General features: G+C 52.5%; 1 protein-coding gene across 2 annotated transcripts in view; it reads left to right on the top strand.

Annotated features, from left to right (window-relative positions):
* Positions 1–11,184, top strand: part of TMEM266 (transmembrane protein 266) — a 217,100-nt gene extending 205,916 nt beyond the window's left edge. For both annotated transcript variants that reach the window (XM_049852853.1, XM_049852854.1), the window contains exons 10-11: positions 7,939–8,001; positions 10,057–11,184. In XM_049852853.1, the coding sequence (XP_049708810.1) occupies positions 7,939–8,001; positions 10,057–10,658 (665 nt within the window). In that variant the 3' untranslated portion in view covers positions 10,659–11,184. The remainder of the gene's footprint in view (positions 1–7,938; positions 8,002–10,056) is intronic.
* Positions 11,185–16,744: the final 5,560 nt, after the last annotated feature.

The raw sequence follows: 16,744 nt of genomic DNA, 5'->3' as shown, positions 1-16,744 counted from the left end.
TCTGTCCTGCTCTGCCTCCCCCTGCAAGCTCCACAGTGGGGCAGCTTCCAGGAGGAGAAGGGAGGCAGAACAGAAGGGAGAAAGCTGGGTTCCATTCGATGTCCATTCAGGGTAGACTTGATCCACTGTGTGTCACCAGCCAGGATGCCTGGGGTCTGCGGTGACTCCACCCACCTCCTGGAAGCTGGGAGTGTCTGAACAAGGCCAACTCAGCCTTCCTGTACAGATGCAAAGTCTGCCTGCCCCCAACAAGTTGCAAACGACCCCCCCATTTAGCCCTGGAATCCCACCCTACTTTCCTTTATCTCCTCAGTGACATCCTGTGGGCACCTCCCAGCTCTCTGGATGCAAACCTGCCCTGCTCCTGGCACAGCCTATTCAGCCACCCACGCACACTGCATTCTTTCAGCCATCACTTCACAGCCAACCCCCAGAGCCACCAGGGACCAGCCAGCCCTGGAAGGCAGAGGACGGAAGTGTGGGGCACTAGCCAGAGGCATGAGTCCTTGTGATCCACAGCCTGGAATGGCCAGGGAGACAGGCATCCCCTAGCTGACCTCTCTGACCAGAACTGTGTCCAGGGTGGGATTCTCATGACATTAGAAATTATGGACGGACAAGCCAGGGGCACTCTGAGCCGCTCTGGAGTTGGAAAAGGGTAGCGTTTGTTGCTAGCCCTGACCTTCAAGCCAGTGGGGCCCTGAGGCCACCATGTGCACAGCCGCCCTGGGATTAACCTGTAGACATGAGTGGATGAGTCACGGCAGTTTAGGAAACGGAGACAGCATCTCCTCCTCATGGCTGGGGAGGGCGGCTAAGTGGGGTGGGGAGAGAGGGGGTGTCAATGGGTCACAGCCAGACTAACGCCGACTAGCTTCTGTTTAGACTTGCTCCAGCACAAATCATTTTTAAAGCCCGGGCTGCAAAGTTCCATGCTCTGGGGCCTGCCAAGTTCACGGTGCCCCTGTGTAGTCATTAATACTTCCCTCCCAAATTTATTGGTCTTAAAGCTCACCCGTAACTTATGAATTACAGCCCCTGGTGGGGGTGCCACAGTTTTCACCATATATCACAGGGAACTTTGGCGCCCACCTATGCTGCACCAGCGTTCAGAGAAACCACCACAAAGATGCCCCAGTCTGGTGGGTCTGGGCTTTCCTGGGTCTGGGCTTTCCCGGTGACCAGTGGCCATGGGGGGTGGGGCTGAGCTAACCCCAGTGTTCACCCGTGGAGAGGAGGGGCCTGGGTGGTAATGGAGGCAAGTCGGGCTTTATACTACCACTGGCCTCCAAAGTCTGTGCCTGATGGTGTGTGTGTGGGTGGGGGGGGGGCGGTGGTGAACTAGGGACCTCAGGTGGCCCCCAGAGCCATGGGACTAGACCTTGGCATGGATGCAGAGGGACGGGGAGGTGGAGGGAGGGAGCTCACACAAAGTAATGTTTGAGGCAACTGCCAGGTCAGAGGGAGGGGCAGTGCTGAGGGAGGGCCATATGTTTAGGACTCAGGTCTGCATTTGAATCTCACTTGGCCTTGAACAAGCTACTTAACCTCTGTGAGCAGGGCTGGCTTCCTGGGCAGGCAACTGCAAGGTCTCCAAGGCCCTGCTCTTGGTTCAGTGCCCCACTGTCACCGTCTCAAAGTTCTTAACAATTTTTTAACAAGGAACCCTGCATTTTTGTCTTGCACTGGGCTCCCCAAGTTGCGTCCTGTCCCCCAGCCCGTTTTTCTAAAGGAAGAATAGTAGAAAAAGCACATCTTAACTGAGAAGGAGTGGGTTGTCAGTCACGTGGCACAACTCTCCTGCTGGCTATGCAGTTGGTTCCCCATAAGTATTAGTGTTCTGCCTTAGTGAGGGCTGCCAGGTGGTGAAGCGGCAAGCTGGAGGTTGGGAAAGAGAGTACTGAGCTTGGGCACAGGATCCCCAGCGCCACGCCACACACACACACCAGCCCCACCACTCAGCCTGGGCACTTTCCTGCCACTTTCAGGAGGCCTGGCTGGGTGACTCACTGCCTTCCCTCCCCTCCCTGCCTCTGCCTCCCGGGTAACTCAGGGGCCCCACCCAAGGGTAAAACCCACATAGTGAACGTTGTCACTGCTGCACTCGACAGGCTTTAGGGGGATTAGCAATGTCGTGTTTGCCAAGGCTCACACCCTGGGGAGAAAGGCACTGGGCAGCAGAGAACAGCTGCAGCAGCTGCAGCAGAAATGACCCAGGACTTTGGGGCCAGCTGTGAGTGCCGTGGGCCAGAGGGTCAAAGAGGTGGGAGGTGAGAGGTGGAACTCAGGTTAACTGAAGGCCTGCCCTCTGCCTCTATCTCATTGACTCTTTACAGCTCATCTGCCAGGTAGGTATTTGTTATCGCCATTTTACAGATGAGGAAGCTGAGGCTCAGATTGGTTAAGGGATTTGCCTGAGACCACACAGCTAGTGCACCGCAGAGCTGGGCTTAACACCCAGGTCTGTTTCGTTCTGGGTTCCACTGTGTTTGAACCCACTCTTCTTTCCTGCCCCTCCAAGGGTCTGCTCAGCTCAGCCATCCTGTGGTTTGGTTCCTACATGTCCACAGGGCTCTTTGGTGTCAGATCTAAACAAACCTCAAGGGCAGGGGGTTATTCTTAGATGGAAGGAGGCCCCCTGTTGAGGCTGCCTGCACGGCCTGTTCCCAGCTACAAAGTGTCTGCTGGCTCCTTCCTTCCTTTGCCCCAAGCTCCCAGACATTCAAAGATCACAGGTCTCCCAGGTGGGATTGTGAGACTAGATGCTGAATGGTGCAAAGAACATCATGTAGTGGCCCCATGGCTCTGTGAAGGTGTGTGGGGAACTCTCCATGGTTATCTGTCCAGTCTACCACATTTATTGGCTGCTGAGTGCTTGGGGAGACACAGCAAGTAAAATGTGACCCCTGTCCTCAAAGGCTCTCGAGTCCCTGGGTTGGGGGGTGGTGTGGATGGGAACAGAAGCCCAGCCCATGGTCACTTCTGGGAGAGGAGGCTCCACAGGCCTGCTGGAAGCAGAGAGAAGGCAGGGCCGGTGTGAGCACTGCTGGAGGCATTGGGCAAGCCTCACTTCAGACTATGTCTTCAAGGTCGCTTTGAGACCACCAAATGGATACAAGTTTGGAACAGAGGGATTGGGGGTGGAAACAACAAACGCAGGCCTAGCAGACCTACAGCAGCCACCTGGGGACATAGGCTCTATGTCAGGCACATGCACGGAGCAAGTGATCTGATCCTGTCCTGTTCATTAAGTCTACAGGCATGACAATAGTCCAAAGGGGACACCATGAGGTCTGACTTAAGGCTGGACTGCAAGGTCATAGCAGAGAGCGTCAAGGCCCCTCCACAGATTATGGACTTGGCCAGAGGCAGGCTGATGGTAAGGAAAGAGAGAACCCACCAAGCAGTCACCAGGTCCCAGGCTGCATGGGCAGGAGAGCCAGTCACCAAGCTGACAGCAGAAAGGGCAAGGGAGCAGGTTGGGGAGGTAGAAACCAAATTCTATTTTGAACATGTTGAGTCAGAGGTGGCTGGAGGTCATCCAGGAGAAGTTGTCCAGGGACGATTGGCCAGATCAGTCAGAAGCTGACGTCTGGGCTGAAGGTCACCTGGCCTAGGTTATTTTTATCAACCACTTGAAGATGTGAGCATCCTCTCAAATACGTAGTCAACACAGAGGTAGGAAAGAGATCTAATATGTTAGTAGACTGAATCAAGATTCAAAATGCTTTCAGCAGGCTGGACCTCTGGGCTGAAACAAACAAGCTGCTGTGTGCCCAGGATGATAAACATGAAGTCCTCTATGGGGGCCACTGAGTACAGGGTGATGAAGGCCTGGCCTGGCCCCAGCAGCTGCGGAGAAGACCTAGGCAACTGTGTTGGCCACAAGCTCAACATGACTCAGCAGAGTAGGGCCTTTGCTAAATAACCTTGCAAGATGTTAGGCTGCCTAAATTAGGGAATGATCACCGATAGATCTTGGAAAAGACCAGTCTACTAAATAATCCCTGCCTTGGAGGGCAGTGTGAGGATTAAAGGAGGTCCCTGTGTGAAGTGCTGAACCCTCCACCTGGAGCTTTGATGGGCAGACAGTAAATGCCAGCTCCCTCCCTCTATCCTCCTCTCCTGCTCACATTGGGAGCCCATAGTGAACCTTCAGAGTCCAAAGTCCAGAAAACCTTGAAAGAATGGAGAATGGACAGTGGTTTTCCTGGAGAAAAGGATTCTTAGGGGGGTCATGAGGGCTCTTGGACGTGTTGGAAGGTCTGCCCTATCAACTCTGAGTAGAAATGGGCTCATTCCTTGGTGCCTCTCCAGGAGACAGGGCCAGGATCAGCAAGCTTTGCACATAGTAGGCATTAATCTTCCAGATTAAATAGAGATTGGTTGATCGACCAAGGGGTGGATGTTACAGGGAGGGCCCAACCGTGCTCCTGACCTCAATACCCAGCAGAGGGTTGGACACACCTTGGTCCTATTGAGCACGAATGCGTGAGAAGCTGCTCAGCAGAGAGGAAGGAGCCCCCTTCCCCATAGATGTGCTGGGAGAGTCCCTGTCAGGCAGATACTGAGGTGATTCCTGCACTGGGAGTCAGGACCCCAGATGACACCAGACCCTTCCCACTCGGCTCTGACTCTGTCATTTCTGGGAATTTCAGAGATGGCAGAGGTGTTGGGAGCCATTTAGCCCAGCCACTGTATGACCTGTAAGAGTGTCACTGCCTTTCTTCTTAGGAGCCCTGCTGGCACAGTGGTTAAATGCTTAGCTGCTAACTGAAAGGTTGATGGTTCAAACCTACCCAGCGGCTCCACAGGAGAAAGAACTGACATCTGCTTCCGTAAGGATTACAGCCTAGAAAACCCTATAAGACACTTCCACTCTCACATGGGGTCATATGAGTTGAAAACAACTTGACAGCACCCAACAACAACTACAATAGCTTCGCCAGCCCACTTATAGTACAGATGAAGAAACTGAAGCTCAGAGAGGGGATGTGACCAGCTCAAGCTCCCATGGCAGGTCAGTGGCAGCACCAGGACAAGAATCCACAGTCTGGACTTCTCTTGTTCCGTCTTGGGATAAAGTGCATAGATCTGTAGATGCCAGTGTCCCTCCTTAGGTTGAGCACATAGCCCTGGCCACATCATGCAACCCTCCTGAGTCCCTGTAGCTGTGGCCTCATGATAAAACCAAAATAGTGACAAGAATCTTCTATCTGGCCCAGTAGCCCTGCACCTCGCACTGCTTGCTGGGAGCTACCACACCAGCCATCTTCTGCTTCCCAGGGTAGCCTGCAGGGCGAGATAGCATTTACTACATGAATTATGAACGGCTTTTTTTTTTTTTTTATGAAGAAGTGTGCTGCCATCTGACTCCTGGAGCGTTGCTGGCTGCTGCCAGAGCAAGGCTTGGAGCCAGCCCGGGGCCCCACCCTCGGCTCAGGCATTAGTGCAAAACACACCTCTGACCGCAGGCATTTAAGATCAAAAGAGAGCAAAAAGCCTTTAAGTGCCAGGCCTTTGGGTGCTGCCACACAGCCTTCCAGCATCACCAGGTTGGTTTCTGTGGCTACTTCATGTGTGCCCAGGGAAGGCGGCCTCAGAAAGCATAGGGGTCCTTCACCTGCAGATCACGGCTCCTGGGAGAAGCACCCCCGAGGTGGGCACTCAGGCTCTAGGTCAACCCCGGAGCACCGCCCCCCCAGCCTTCCATAGGAGAGGAAGGACCCCCAGGGGTGTTGGAGACCTTTCACGTGCAGTACTGTGCTAGGACTCTGACATTCATTATCTCCTTCAGTCGCCATAACAACTCTGTGAAGTAGGTATCATCTGGCCCATTTTATGGACAAGGGAACAGAGACTTTGAGAGGGCCACTTAGCTAATATGTGGTGGAATTGATGTTTGAAACCAGGTCTGATTAAAAAAAAAAAAACTCACTACAGTCGAGTCAGTTACCAACTCATAGTGACCCTATAGGACAGAGCAGAACTGCCCCATAGAGTTTCCAAGGAGCACCTGGTGGATTTGAACTGCCAACCTTTTGGTTAGCAGCTGTAGCTCTTAACCACTATACCACCAAGGTTTCCACCAGGTTTGATACTCTTCTATAACCCTGGAGTCCCTGTGTGGTGCAAACAGTTAACGCACTTGACTGCTAACTGAAAGGTTGGAGGTTCGAGTCTACCCAGAGGCGCCTCAGAAGAAAGGCTGGTGATCTACTTCTGGAAACTCAGCCGTTGAAAACGCTGTGGAGCACAGTTATACTCTGATAAATATGGGGTCGAACTCATTGGCAACTGGTTTTCGTGACCCCAGGACCTGAAAGGGCTGAAGGAGCAACCCCTGGGCTTAATCTGATGAATTGCCAAATGGAGCCAAGGGTCCCCTTCTTGTCACTTTCTAAGCCCTGCCAGGTCCCTGCTTAACCTCAACCCCGCCCTCTGCCTCATCAGCCAGCACTCACCCCTGCAGGGCCTGTCACCTTCCCCTGGGTATTTTGGCCTCTGGTCCTCCTGCTGGTACCTTCCACACCACTCTCCTCACACTCTGGTGAGTGGCTTCTGCAAATCACACCTGACCACTCAGACTTTCCCGTGGCTCTTCACCACCTTTGGGACAAGACTGAGCTCCTTGGATGGCTTTTGGGGTCTCTGTAACCTGCCTTTCCTCCCACATTCAGGCCACTCTGAACTTCTCACCTCTTCTCTCTCCTATCCCTCAGCCTCAGATGCCCTTCCCGCTCCTGACAGACTAATGAACCAGTATTTCTTTTAAGACCCAGTTGCCATGTCATCTCCTTTGATCCAGACAGCTTTTCACCTTCTCAGTTGTTTACTCACGCAGTAATTATTTACTGAGCACCTGTCCAGGGCCAGGAACTGCGCAGATGTGGAGACCCGGTGATGCATCCACAGCCCCGTGGGCCATCTGATTGCTGCATGTGGACTAAACTGAGGAGTCTGTCCGTGAGGTGGCTATAAAGGGGGTGCTTGAGGCTGCTGCAGCTGGGGCATCCAAGGCTCCTGCAAATGGGCTCAAGGTTCCCGCAAACAGGGTGCTTGGGGCTCCTGCAAATGGGGTGCTTGAGGCTGCTGCAAATGGGACACCTGAGGCCTCAGCAAACAGGGCACCCAAGGCTCCCACAAGTGGGGTGCTCGAGGCTCCTGCAAATAGGGTGCTCAAGACTCTTGCAAATGGGGCACTCAAGGCTTCTGCACTGAGGGCAGCATCTCCAGTGACCCCATGACCTTCGGGAGATTCAGAGACTAAAATCATATGGATGGGGAAAGCCCTGAGGAGCCATTTTCCACACCTCATCTCAGAAATGGGGCAACTGAGGACAGAGAAGGAAAGGGCCATCTCTAGGCTGTGTTACAAGCTCGAAGGTTCCTCAGAATCGGGGTCCCCTGGTACCCAGTCCGGTTCACTTCCTAGGGTGAATGAAACATACGTGGTCCCAACACTTTTTTTTTTAATTTGTTAGTCTCATTTTTTACATAAAAAAAATTGTGGTAAGTATGTATCCAACATTTCTAGTCCACATCTACTCATGAAGAACTAGGAGGCACTCCTGTCACATGGAAACCCTGGTGGCATAGTGGTTAAGAGCTACAGCTGCTAACCAAAACGTCAGCAGTTCGAATTCACCAGGCACTCGTTGGAAGCCCTATGGGGCAGTTCTACTCTGCCCCATGGACTCACTATGAGTCAAAATCTACTCGATGGCAACGGGTTTGGTTTTTTCTCTTTTTTCCTCTCAAACACAGACAAAGCTGCTGTGAGGCACGTGCCTCCTCTTATGACTATGCGGGTGGGGACAGGAATATCGGGGTGGGGACAGGAATATCGGGGTGGAGCATGAACTGGCCACAGCCCCGCATCTCTAGGACTCTCTGACAAGCCGTTACGCTCACCTGTCTCTGTCCTCCCCACCATAGACACCACACCGGGAGACGACATGAACAACTACATCAGTCAGTACTACAATGGGCTCAGCAGTGGTAAGTCCTGACTGTCCCAGGACTGTTCTGCATGTACCGGAAACTCTGTCGCAGCCACACGCCACAGGTGACCTCCGGCAACCCCTAAAATCAAGGCTAGGCACAACTCAGCCTGGCTTCCAAGGTCAAGGCCTGCCCAGTGCCTGTGAACCGTAAGTGCAGCAGAGAACAAGGCACATTCGGCTCCCAGCAAACTCTAGCGCTGGAGCTGAGGGAGCCTGAGGGCTGAGGCTGCGGTGCTGGGCTGGGGGTGCTCTGTAGTCATTGCAAGGGGCTGTGTGTGAAACCCCAAAATGGAAAGGGTTCTGGAGCCTGGAACTCTGAGTGAACTTGGTGTCCCCAAACCTGAGCTGCTTTCGGGATGAGAGCGATGGAGGGTGACATAACACAGCATAACTAGGCTTAAGAAGGAGCGGGCTGTGGGCATGTCCTTGCCTGATTCATGTTGCATTCCTACCCTTGAGAAAGTCCCAAGGAAGCCTCGTAGTTTGTAACTTATGGGAAAGGTTGGGTTTTTACATTACCCTGTCTTTCAGTGTCTCGTAGTTTCACAGCCCTCAAGTTCATGTATATGTCGTTATAAGGCTAGAATCTTACGTCTTGGGATATGTATCAAAAAAAAAACCAAACCAATCCTGTTGCCATCAAGTTGATTTCAACTCATAGAGACCCTATGGGACAGAGTAGAACTGCTACGTAGGGTTTCCAAGGAGCAGCCGGTGGATTTGAACTGCTGACCTTTTGGTTAGCAGCTGAACTCTTAACCAATGTGCCACCAGGGTTTCCGGGATATGTATAATACATTTGAATTTTTCTTTCCACAGTTTAGCCCCTTAAGGCCTCTTTACTTTTCTCCTTGCTCTCTCAAAGCCTTGTCCAATCTGCTGTTTTCAAAGACCGCCATCTCTATCCCAGACCTCTCTCCCAATCTATTCTCCCCACAATTTGGGGGACAAACCTTTCCCACATTGTTATTGTTAGATGCCGTCCAGTCAATCCCAACTCACAGTGACCCCATGTGTTACGCACTAGAACTGCCTGGTAGGGTTTTTTGGTTGTAGTCTTTATGGAAGCAGATCACCAGGTCTTTCTCCCGTAGAGCCACTGAGTGGGTTCGAACCACCAAACTTTAGGTCAGCAGCCAAGCGCTTAATCATTTGTGCCACCAGGGCTCATACAAGCTCTATGTCAACTCCTCACTCTGTCGCCATTTAAAACTTTTAATTGCTCCCTCAGACTGAGAAGCCCAAATTCCTTGTCCTGGCACACCATGCTTGGTGAGATAGTCAGGATGGGCTAGTTTATGCTGCAGTGATAAACAACCCCAAATCTCAGTGGTTCAAATAAAGCAGCCAAGACCCATGGCCCATGGGGGACTTTTTTCCCATGTCATCATCCTTACTCCAGTACCCGGTAGACAGGGCACCCACCATCTATTCTAGGATATTCTTGGATGACAAGATGAAGCACTTCTACCTGATAAAGCTTCACCCAGAAGTGCTACAAGTCACTTCTTCCCATAGATCATTGGCCAAAGCAGGTCACATGTCTACACTTGACTTAAACAAGATGAGGGAAAAAAATCCTCCCTCAGCATGGCAAATATTAGAGAACCAGAGCAGTTCAGACTAAGACAGACGAGGAAGAAAGGCTTGGTGATCTACTTCTAAAAATTAGCCAATGAAAACCTATGGATCACAACAGAATATTGTCCTATATAGTGCTGGAAAATGAGCCCCCTAGGCTGAAAGGCACTACACAATAGCCTCAGTAATGAACAATACCAAGGAATGTGAAGATGGCACAGGACCAGGCAACATTTAGTTCTGTTGTACATGTGGTCACCATGAGTCAGAGCCACGGGATGACAATGAGCAACAACAATAACGGAGATATCCATCACAGCCTCCCTCCACAAAGGCATACCCTCCTGCCCACTCCTCCAGCCCCGGTCCTGTTCCCAGCCCTGGGCTCTGCTCAGAGCAGCCCTCACCAGGGCCCACTGAGGCACAGCAGAGGGTGGAGTGTGACCATCGTCCCCTTGCTCTCTTGCAGACAGCAGAGTCCCAGAGCCAGCTGTGTGTGTGCTCACCACGGCTGCCATAGACATCCACCAGCCCAACATCTCCTCCGACCTCTTCTCAGTTGACGTGCCACTGAAGCAAGGCAGCAATGGCACCTGCACCAGCGCCACTTCAGAGAGCGCCTCCCGCTCCATGCGCAGCTCAGTCACCCGGGCCCAGAGCGACAGCAGCCAGACGTTGGGCTCCTCCACAGACTGCAGCACCGCCCATAAGGAGCCATCCTCGGAGCCTGGCCGCTCTCCCTTGCCACCACTGCCACCTCTGCCTCCCCAGCAGCAGCTGGCAGAGGCCACAGCCCAGGACTTGCTGTCCTCCCTGTCGGGGGACCCGTGCCCATCCCAGAGAGCCTTGGACCCATCCCCCCTTGCCCGGCCCAGCCCAGCAGGCTCGGCCGAAAGTAGCCCGGAGCTGGAACACAGGGTAAGTCTGTTTAACCAGAAGAACCAGGAGGGGTTCACTGTCTTTGAGATCAAGCCTGTCATCCACTTCCAGCCCGCGGCCCCCGTGCTGGAGGAAAAGTTTAGATCTTTGGAATCCAAAGAGCAAAAGTTGCACAGGGTCCCTGAGGTCTAGAGCCTCCAGGCAGGCTGGGTGGAAGGAAGGGAGACAGCCATCTTGAAGCTCTCCAGGGCTCTGGAGGCCTCCAGGGGCCATGCGTGGGGCCCAGGAGCCTGCCTGGCCTCCCTCAGGTGCTGCCTGCCTCCAGGGAGGTGACACCAGGCCAGGAGGCTCCACGCCTCAGACCTCAAAGCCCAGAGCTGACACCTCCTCCTCACCCTACCCAGGGGAGGGTGGTGCTCGTGGCTGGGTTTTTAAAACCATTCTTACAAAAACCAGCCCATGGCCCAGCTTTAGCAGGGTGGAGCACGGGGTCCAGCTCAGTGTCTTCCATTGCCTTCATTCCTGACATCCAGCCCGAACCCTCGGGATCGGGAACAGCACTGTGAGCAGGGGCTCGCCAGCCCCGCCACCCAGGAAGCCTGGGTGTAGCCGACACAATCACAGAAACCACCATCTGAGCCTATTCTGTTGGTCCTCATCCTCTCATCTCAGCATGAGTGTTTTGGAGTATTTTCAAGACAAATCTAATTTTCATCTTTCCAGGACATAAAGGGGTGAATTGGGGTAGGGGCGGGGTGGGGTGGAGGGACAGGGGAAGGGGAAACAGCCATTTTCCAACCTTGGCTTTAATAATAAAAATGAACCGCACCGAGACTTCAGTGGCTGGGGTTTTCCTTTGGTTGCCAGGCCCAGATGGAGGTATCTGGAGTGGCTCCTTTGGGTTTGGGTTGGGTCTGGTGAAGACCCACACAGGTAGTCCCAACCGCTCTTTGGCAGCCCTGAAGCCTTTACAAAGTGGGGCAGGGGAGCCCTGGATGAGGCGGGAAGCTCTCACACTTCCTTGCTGAGTGTCCCTGGAGCAGTCCCTTCCCCTCTGGGGTCTTCCCAGCAAAATGGAGTTTGTCATTTTGCTTTCCTCACATGCTCATGACTCCCAGATTGAGCTCTGCGGCCCAGGGCTCCATCCCAGTCTGGTGTCTCAGGTGTGTGCAGGGCATCAGGGTGGTTGTGTCTGGCACCAGGAGCCTGCAGAGAGGGATGCCCAAAGACAGAAAGCCCAGCAGTTCTTCCTGCTGGCCCACCCTGCCCTTCCTCCCACGGAGAGCAAAGGCCAGGCCACAGCCAGCAGCAGGGCTCCAGCCACAGCCGCCCTGACCCCCATCGTCATCCGCAGGGCCGGGAGCTGGTCTCTGGGAGGGGCTTGGCAGCCTGAGTGCAGATGGAGAGAAAGCTTTGGCTTTCATGGCTCCCGGCGGGGCCGTAGCCTGGAGTTATGGCTGGTGGGCAGCTGGGGCAGATGGAGCCCGAGCACTCCCTGGGAGGTTTGCAGCTCTGGGAAACAGCTCCCCTTACTCATCTACCCTTTCAGAGAGCCCACTCTGGGGGCCAGGGAAGCTGGTATGGGGCTCTCCCAGAAGGGAGGGAGGTTTGGGTAACAGCCTCTGTCTCCAGTGATAACAGTAGTAATGGCTACCACTTATTTCCTGCTGCGACAGGTGTTCTGGGCAGTCTTTGCTCTTTATCACAGCCCTACAAAGTGGGCACTGTTTTCCCTGTTTAACAGAGAAAACTGAGGCCTACAATAACGAAATAACTTGCCCAAAGGCACACAGCCAAATGGCAGTGGCAGGATTCAAACCCAGGTCTGTCTGGTCTGAGATGCCCTGCTGATGAAAATGGTCATATGAGCTGCCTGAAATCAAACGAGGTGCCATCAGGAGAGCCCGAGATGTAAATCAGGATGCTGGGCCCCAGCAGGGGCAGGTGTCCAGGGGGTGGACACCCAAGGGGACACGGACCCTAAGGCTAGAGTGACCAGCCAGCCCTCTCTCCAGACCCCGAGTATCCCTCCTGAAGGGGCAGCCTCCCACTCAGCCAGCCTGTGGCCATGGTGCCACCCTGACATGGCAAAGCCGGCAGTGAGGACAGCAGGACTCGGAGCCAGCAACACTGGTGGCTGGACCATAGGGGAGCCTGGGCCAGAGCCCAAAGCCCTGGCCCCAGCCTGCCTGGACTGGGCAGCAGCAAGGCCTTCCACAGTGGCACAACTTGTCCTTCTTGAGCCCAGCCCTGGGCGAGGCCTCCTACCCAAACCTTGGCTTTTCAGATCAAGTCACACAGACTGTGGGGATTTTCACAGCCCCTCCTTGCGTGGCTAGAGGCTAAACCAAACCCAACCAGTGGCCATCGAGTTGATTCCAACTTGTGATCCCATGTGCATTGGAGTGAGTAGAACTGTGCTCCACAGGGTTTTCACGGCTGTGACCTTTCATGGCTGTGACCTTTCGGATCCAGATTGTCAGGTCTTCCTTCTGAGGTGCCTCTGGGTGGGTTTGAACTGCCAGTAGTAGCCGAGCACTTAACTATTCGCACCACCCAGGGACCTGGTTAGAGGTGAGTAGCCAGGATCCTCTTCGGTGTGGCAGCTGCTCATTCCTCAGCGGAGAAACTCCCTCCTCACTCCAAGACAACTCTTGACTGAAGCCAGAGTGAAGAGAACACTGCCGTGCTCCTCTCTGATGCTATTTCCTCATCTCTAAAAAGAGGAGACTAAGAGCTAGGCCCTACTCCCTGAGATGTGTCCACAGCCACAAGTGAGTTCAAGTCCACAGATGCCTTCTTCCAAGGAAAGTTTCTCACTAAGAAGCCAACAGCACCCTGTGCCCACCAACACCTGTATGGAATTGCTAAACAAGGACCCCCCACAACCACTCTGGGGCCAAAACAGGCAAGCCCAGGTTCAAGTCGACATCTCAGAAGAGACATCTGGATGACTCCCTACCCTACACCTCCTGCCTCACTCCCGCCAGGTGCTGCTATGCACTTAGGGTGAGTCAAAACCTGGGCAGCCTTATTCTCAGCCCAATCCTGTTTCTCGTTTGCTAGGTGCCTCCACACACATTCTTGGACCTGCTTCCTCTCGAAGTACAACGGGACTAACTCCTGTGCCCCCCACCCCTGCGGGGTTGCTGGGATAGTGAATGACATAATGGAAGGGAAAGCCCTTGGAGAATGTCTCAAGGGAGACACAAAGAGATGGCGCCCTTATTAATAATAGTGTTTCACTGCCAGCCCACATCCAGCACTTCTGGGGAAGGCTGCCCAGGAGACGCTGTTACTTTATTTGCTGCCACAGATAGTTGGGTGTCGTGGTGGTGGTGGTGGGAGTATGGGTGCTGAGAGACTGAAAGCATGTATGCAGCACACGCCCCCACCCCGCCAGTCCCCAGAGCCAGCCCAGGAACTGCCTGCTTTCCTGAGCTCATCCCTCCTCACACATTACTTAAAACAATGCCTTAGGGACACGCTAAGTAGGTGAACACATTACTCCCATACAGGAGGCCGTATCTGCCTTCCTCTCCCTTTCCTAACCAGTTGCCATTGAGTCCACTCCAACTCATGGTGACCCCATGTGTGTGTCAGAGAACTGTACTCCATAGGGTTTTTAATGGCTGATTTGGGGGAAGTAGATCACCACTCCTTTCTTCCCAGGCACCTCTGGATGGACTCGAACCTCCAACCTTTCTGTAAGCAGCCAATCATGTTAACCATTTGTGTCACCCAGGGACTCCCTCCCTTTTCTAGAACAGGCCAAAATCCTACGTGTCCCCAGCATTGAGCAAGGAATACATAACTATTCTGGATTCTTTTTTTTTTTAACTAGAGTGCTGAAAAGTTTGGTAGCATCTCCTAGTGAATAGTTAATTTAATTATCCAAAGAAAATGATGGAACACTTGCTGCTAAAATTTATTGCAAGCTACCAGAGACACAGCACTGGCATAATTTTATGCAAAGCCCAGGCTTCAGCATAGGGGCGCAGGCTGCCTATTCACCCTGAAACAAGCAAATGAAATGGACTAACCTGGAGATCAGTCAGGACATTAAACACTGTGATGAATGTGGCAGAACTCTTCAGTGTCTGAGATTTACGGGGCACCTTTCACTAAGTGCTCCAGGAACCTCCCCAACGTCAATTAGTCCTCATAACTAGCTAGGCTCACCTCCGCCTCCGCTGCATAAAAAGGGGCCATGCAGTTCTGGGACCCAGGCTTTGCTGAATGCTCCAAAAGGTGGCCAGCGTGTAGATCGGACCCAGATTCCAGTACAAAGACCCCTGCTTCCTTGAGCAAAGAGTGGTTCAAAATGGAGGGATGTCAGCTAGAAGGGGACTCAGAGACTGGTGTCTGACCCCGGTCCTTTCTAGAGGAAGAGTTGAGTTTGTTATGTCTGCGGTTGCTTCTGTCCCTTGTCCGCACTGAGCCCTCTGCCTGGGATGCACTTCTTTGCCTGGCAGATTTTGCCCCTTCTGAACTCAGCTCAGCTGTCATCTCTTGCTATCTCCACATCAGCCCACCCCAGCCAGGCTGGGTTAGCCACATCGTCTGTTCCCACAGAGGGACTTGGGATATGGCATAGAGTTGAGTAGACTTTGGCCTAAGGTCACACTTAACTAGCTGTGAGTCCTTGGACAAGTGCTTTAAGCTCCCTAAGCTAGGCTTTCTCATCTGTAGAGAACAACACTACATCTTCTAGGGTTATGAGATTTACATGAGATCACGTATACAATGACAGCTCTCAGAAATGGTTATGATGGTCTCCACCTACCTACCCTGTTTGAGATCTGCCAACACACTCAGGTTAAAGCTTGAAGTTATCTTGAAAAATTATGTTGTTTAATCCCGTTTTACAGATGGTAGGAATGAAACTAAAAAGGAGAAGGAACATGACCAAGGTGCCTCTATGAGGCAGTGATGAACCAGGAGAAGAACCCGAGTGTCCTGTTGGCAGTCCACTCCCAATGGTCTCCCATTCTGCCCCACACTGGGTAGGTGGGCAGCCCTCCAGCTGGGGTGTGTGCACAAAAAGGCAGCCATAGTCAGCCTTTAACCACCTGCCCAGCTGTGGGAGGTAAGGCAGGCGAAGCTCAGGCAAGTGGAGCTTCCCCAGGGCCTTACCGTTCAGCAGTCTGGACCACAGAATATAAACGCCAACTTACTTCCCAGGAACTTCCAAATTCCATCAATGCTCTGTGCTTCTAATGGCAAGCTTGCTATCTTCAGGCAATGGAAACCAGAGGATAGAATCCCAGAGAAGCCGGAGGCTGCCAGGAGGCAGCACAGTGCAGGAAAAGGCTAACCTCTTCAGACCTGGGTTCCAACCCAGTCTGCATCTCACTGACTGTGCCTCTGGTCGTTTTTCTCTCATTTTCTCAGCCAGAAAGTAGGGGTAATGATGCCCACGTCAGTGATTATTGTATTAGAGAATATATAAGTCACCTGGCACATGTTGTTATTGTCCGCCTTCTAGTCGACCCCGACTCATGGCGCCCCCATACATAACAGGGTCAGACTGTTATAATCCATAGGGTTTTCATTGGCTGATTTTTTTTTCAGAAGTAGATCACCAGGCCTTTCTTCCTTGCTCGTCTCAGTCTGGAAGCTCCACTGAAACCTGTCAGTGTCATAACAATATGAAAGCCTCCAATGACAGGTGATGGCTCTGCATGAGGAATATTGGCCAGGAATCGAACCTGGTCTCCTGCATGGAAGGGGAGAATTCTACCACTGAACCACCACCTGACACCTACTAAGTTCTTAAAAAAAGTATTTTCCAAAATTTGTTGCAGGATCGGGCAGTGTTTCATTCTGTTGTACATAGGGTCACTATGAGTCAGAACCGACTTGACAGCCACCTAACATCAACAACCACTTGCTTTGTGACTTGTGACAAGTAGCTTTATCTCCTAAGAGCCTGATTTCTTAAATGTTCCCTATCTTTATCGCCTCTGATGGGGTTAGGTTAAAATACAAGTGCTTTACAAACCAAGGATTATCAGTAACTCTTCTTCATTTGGTCTCCCAATAAAGATAAAAAGATTAAAAAAAAAAAAAAAAAACCCTAGGACTATAGGAAATTAAGGCAGTATTTTTTTTTTTTTCCACCCTATATGGGTTTTCACAAAGTTATCAGTCAAGCCTCCTTTAGCTCAACAACAGCTAACCAAATCCATCTGCTATGATCAATAGTGTTCTCTGGGTATCCCAGCCTCTTAAGCCCACTTTATGTAGACCCAAACAAAAACCCCAGTGAGAGACAG

Source organism: Elephas maximus, chromosome 13 (genome assembly GCF_024166365.1).
Source record: "Elephas maximus indicus isolate mEleMax1 chromosome 13, mEleMax1 primary haplotype, whole genome shotgun sequence".
NCBI lineage: Eukaryota > Metazoa > Chordata > Mammalia > Proboscidea > Elephantidae > Elephas > Elephas maximus.
This window is presented reverse-complemented; position numbering and strand designations above follow the sequence as displayed.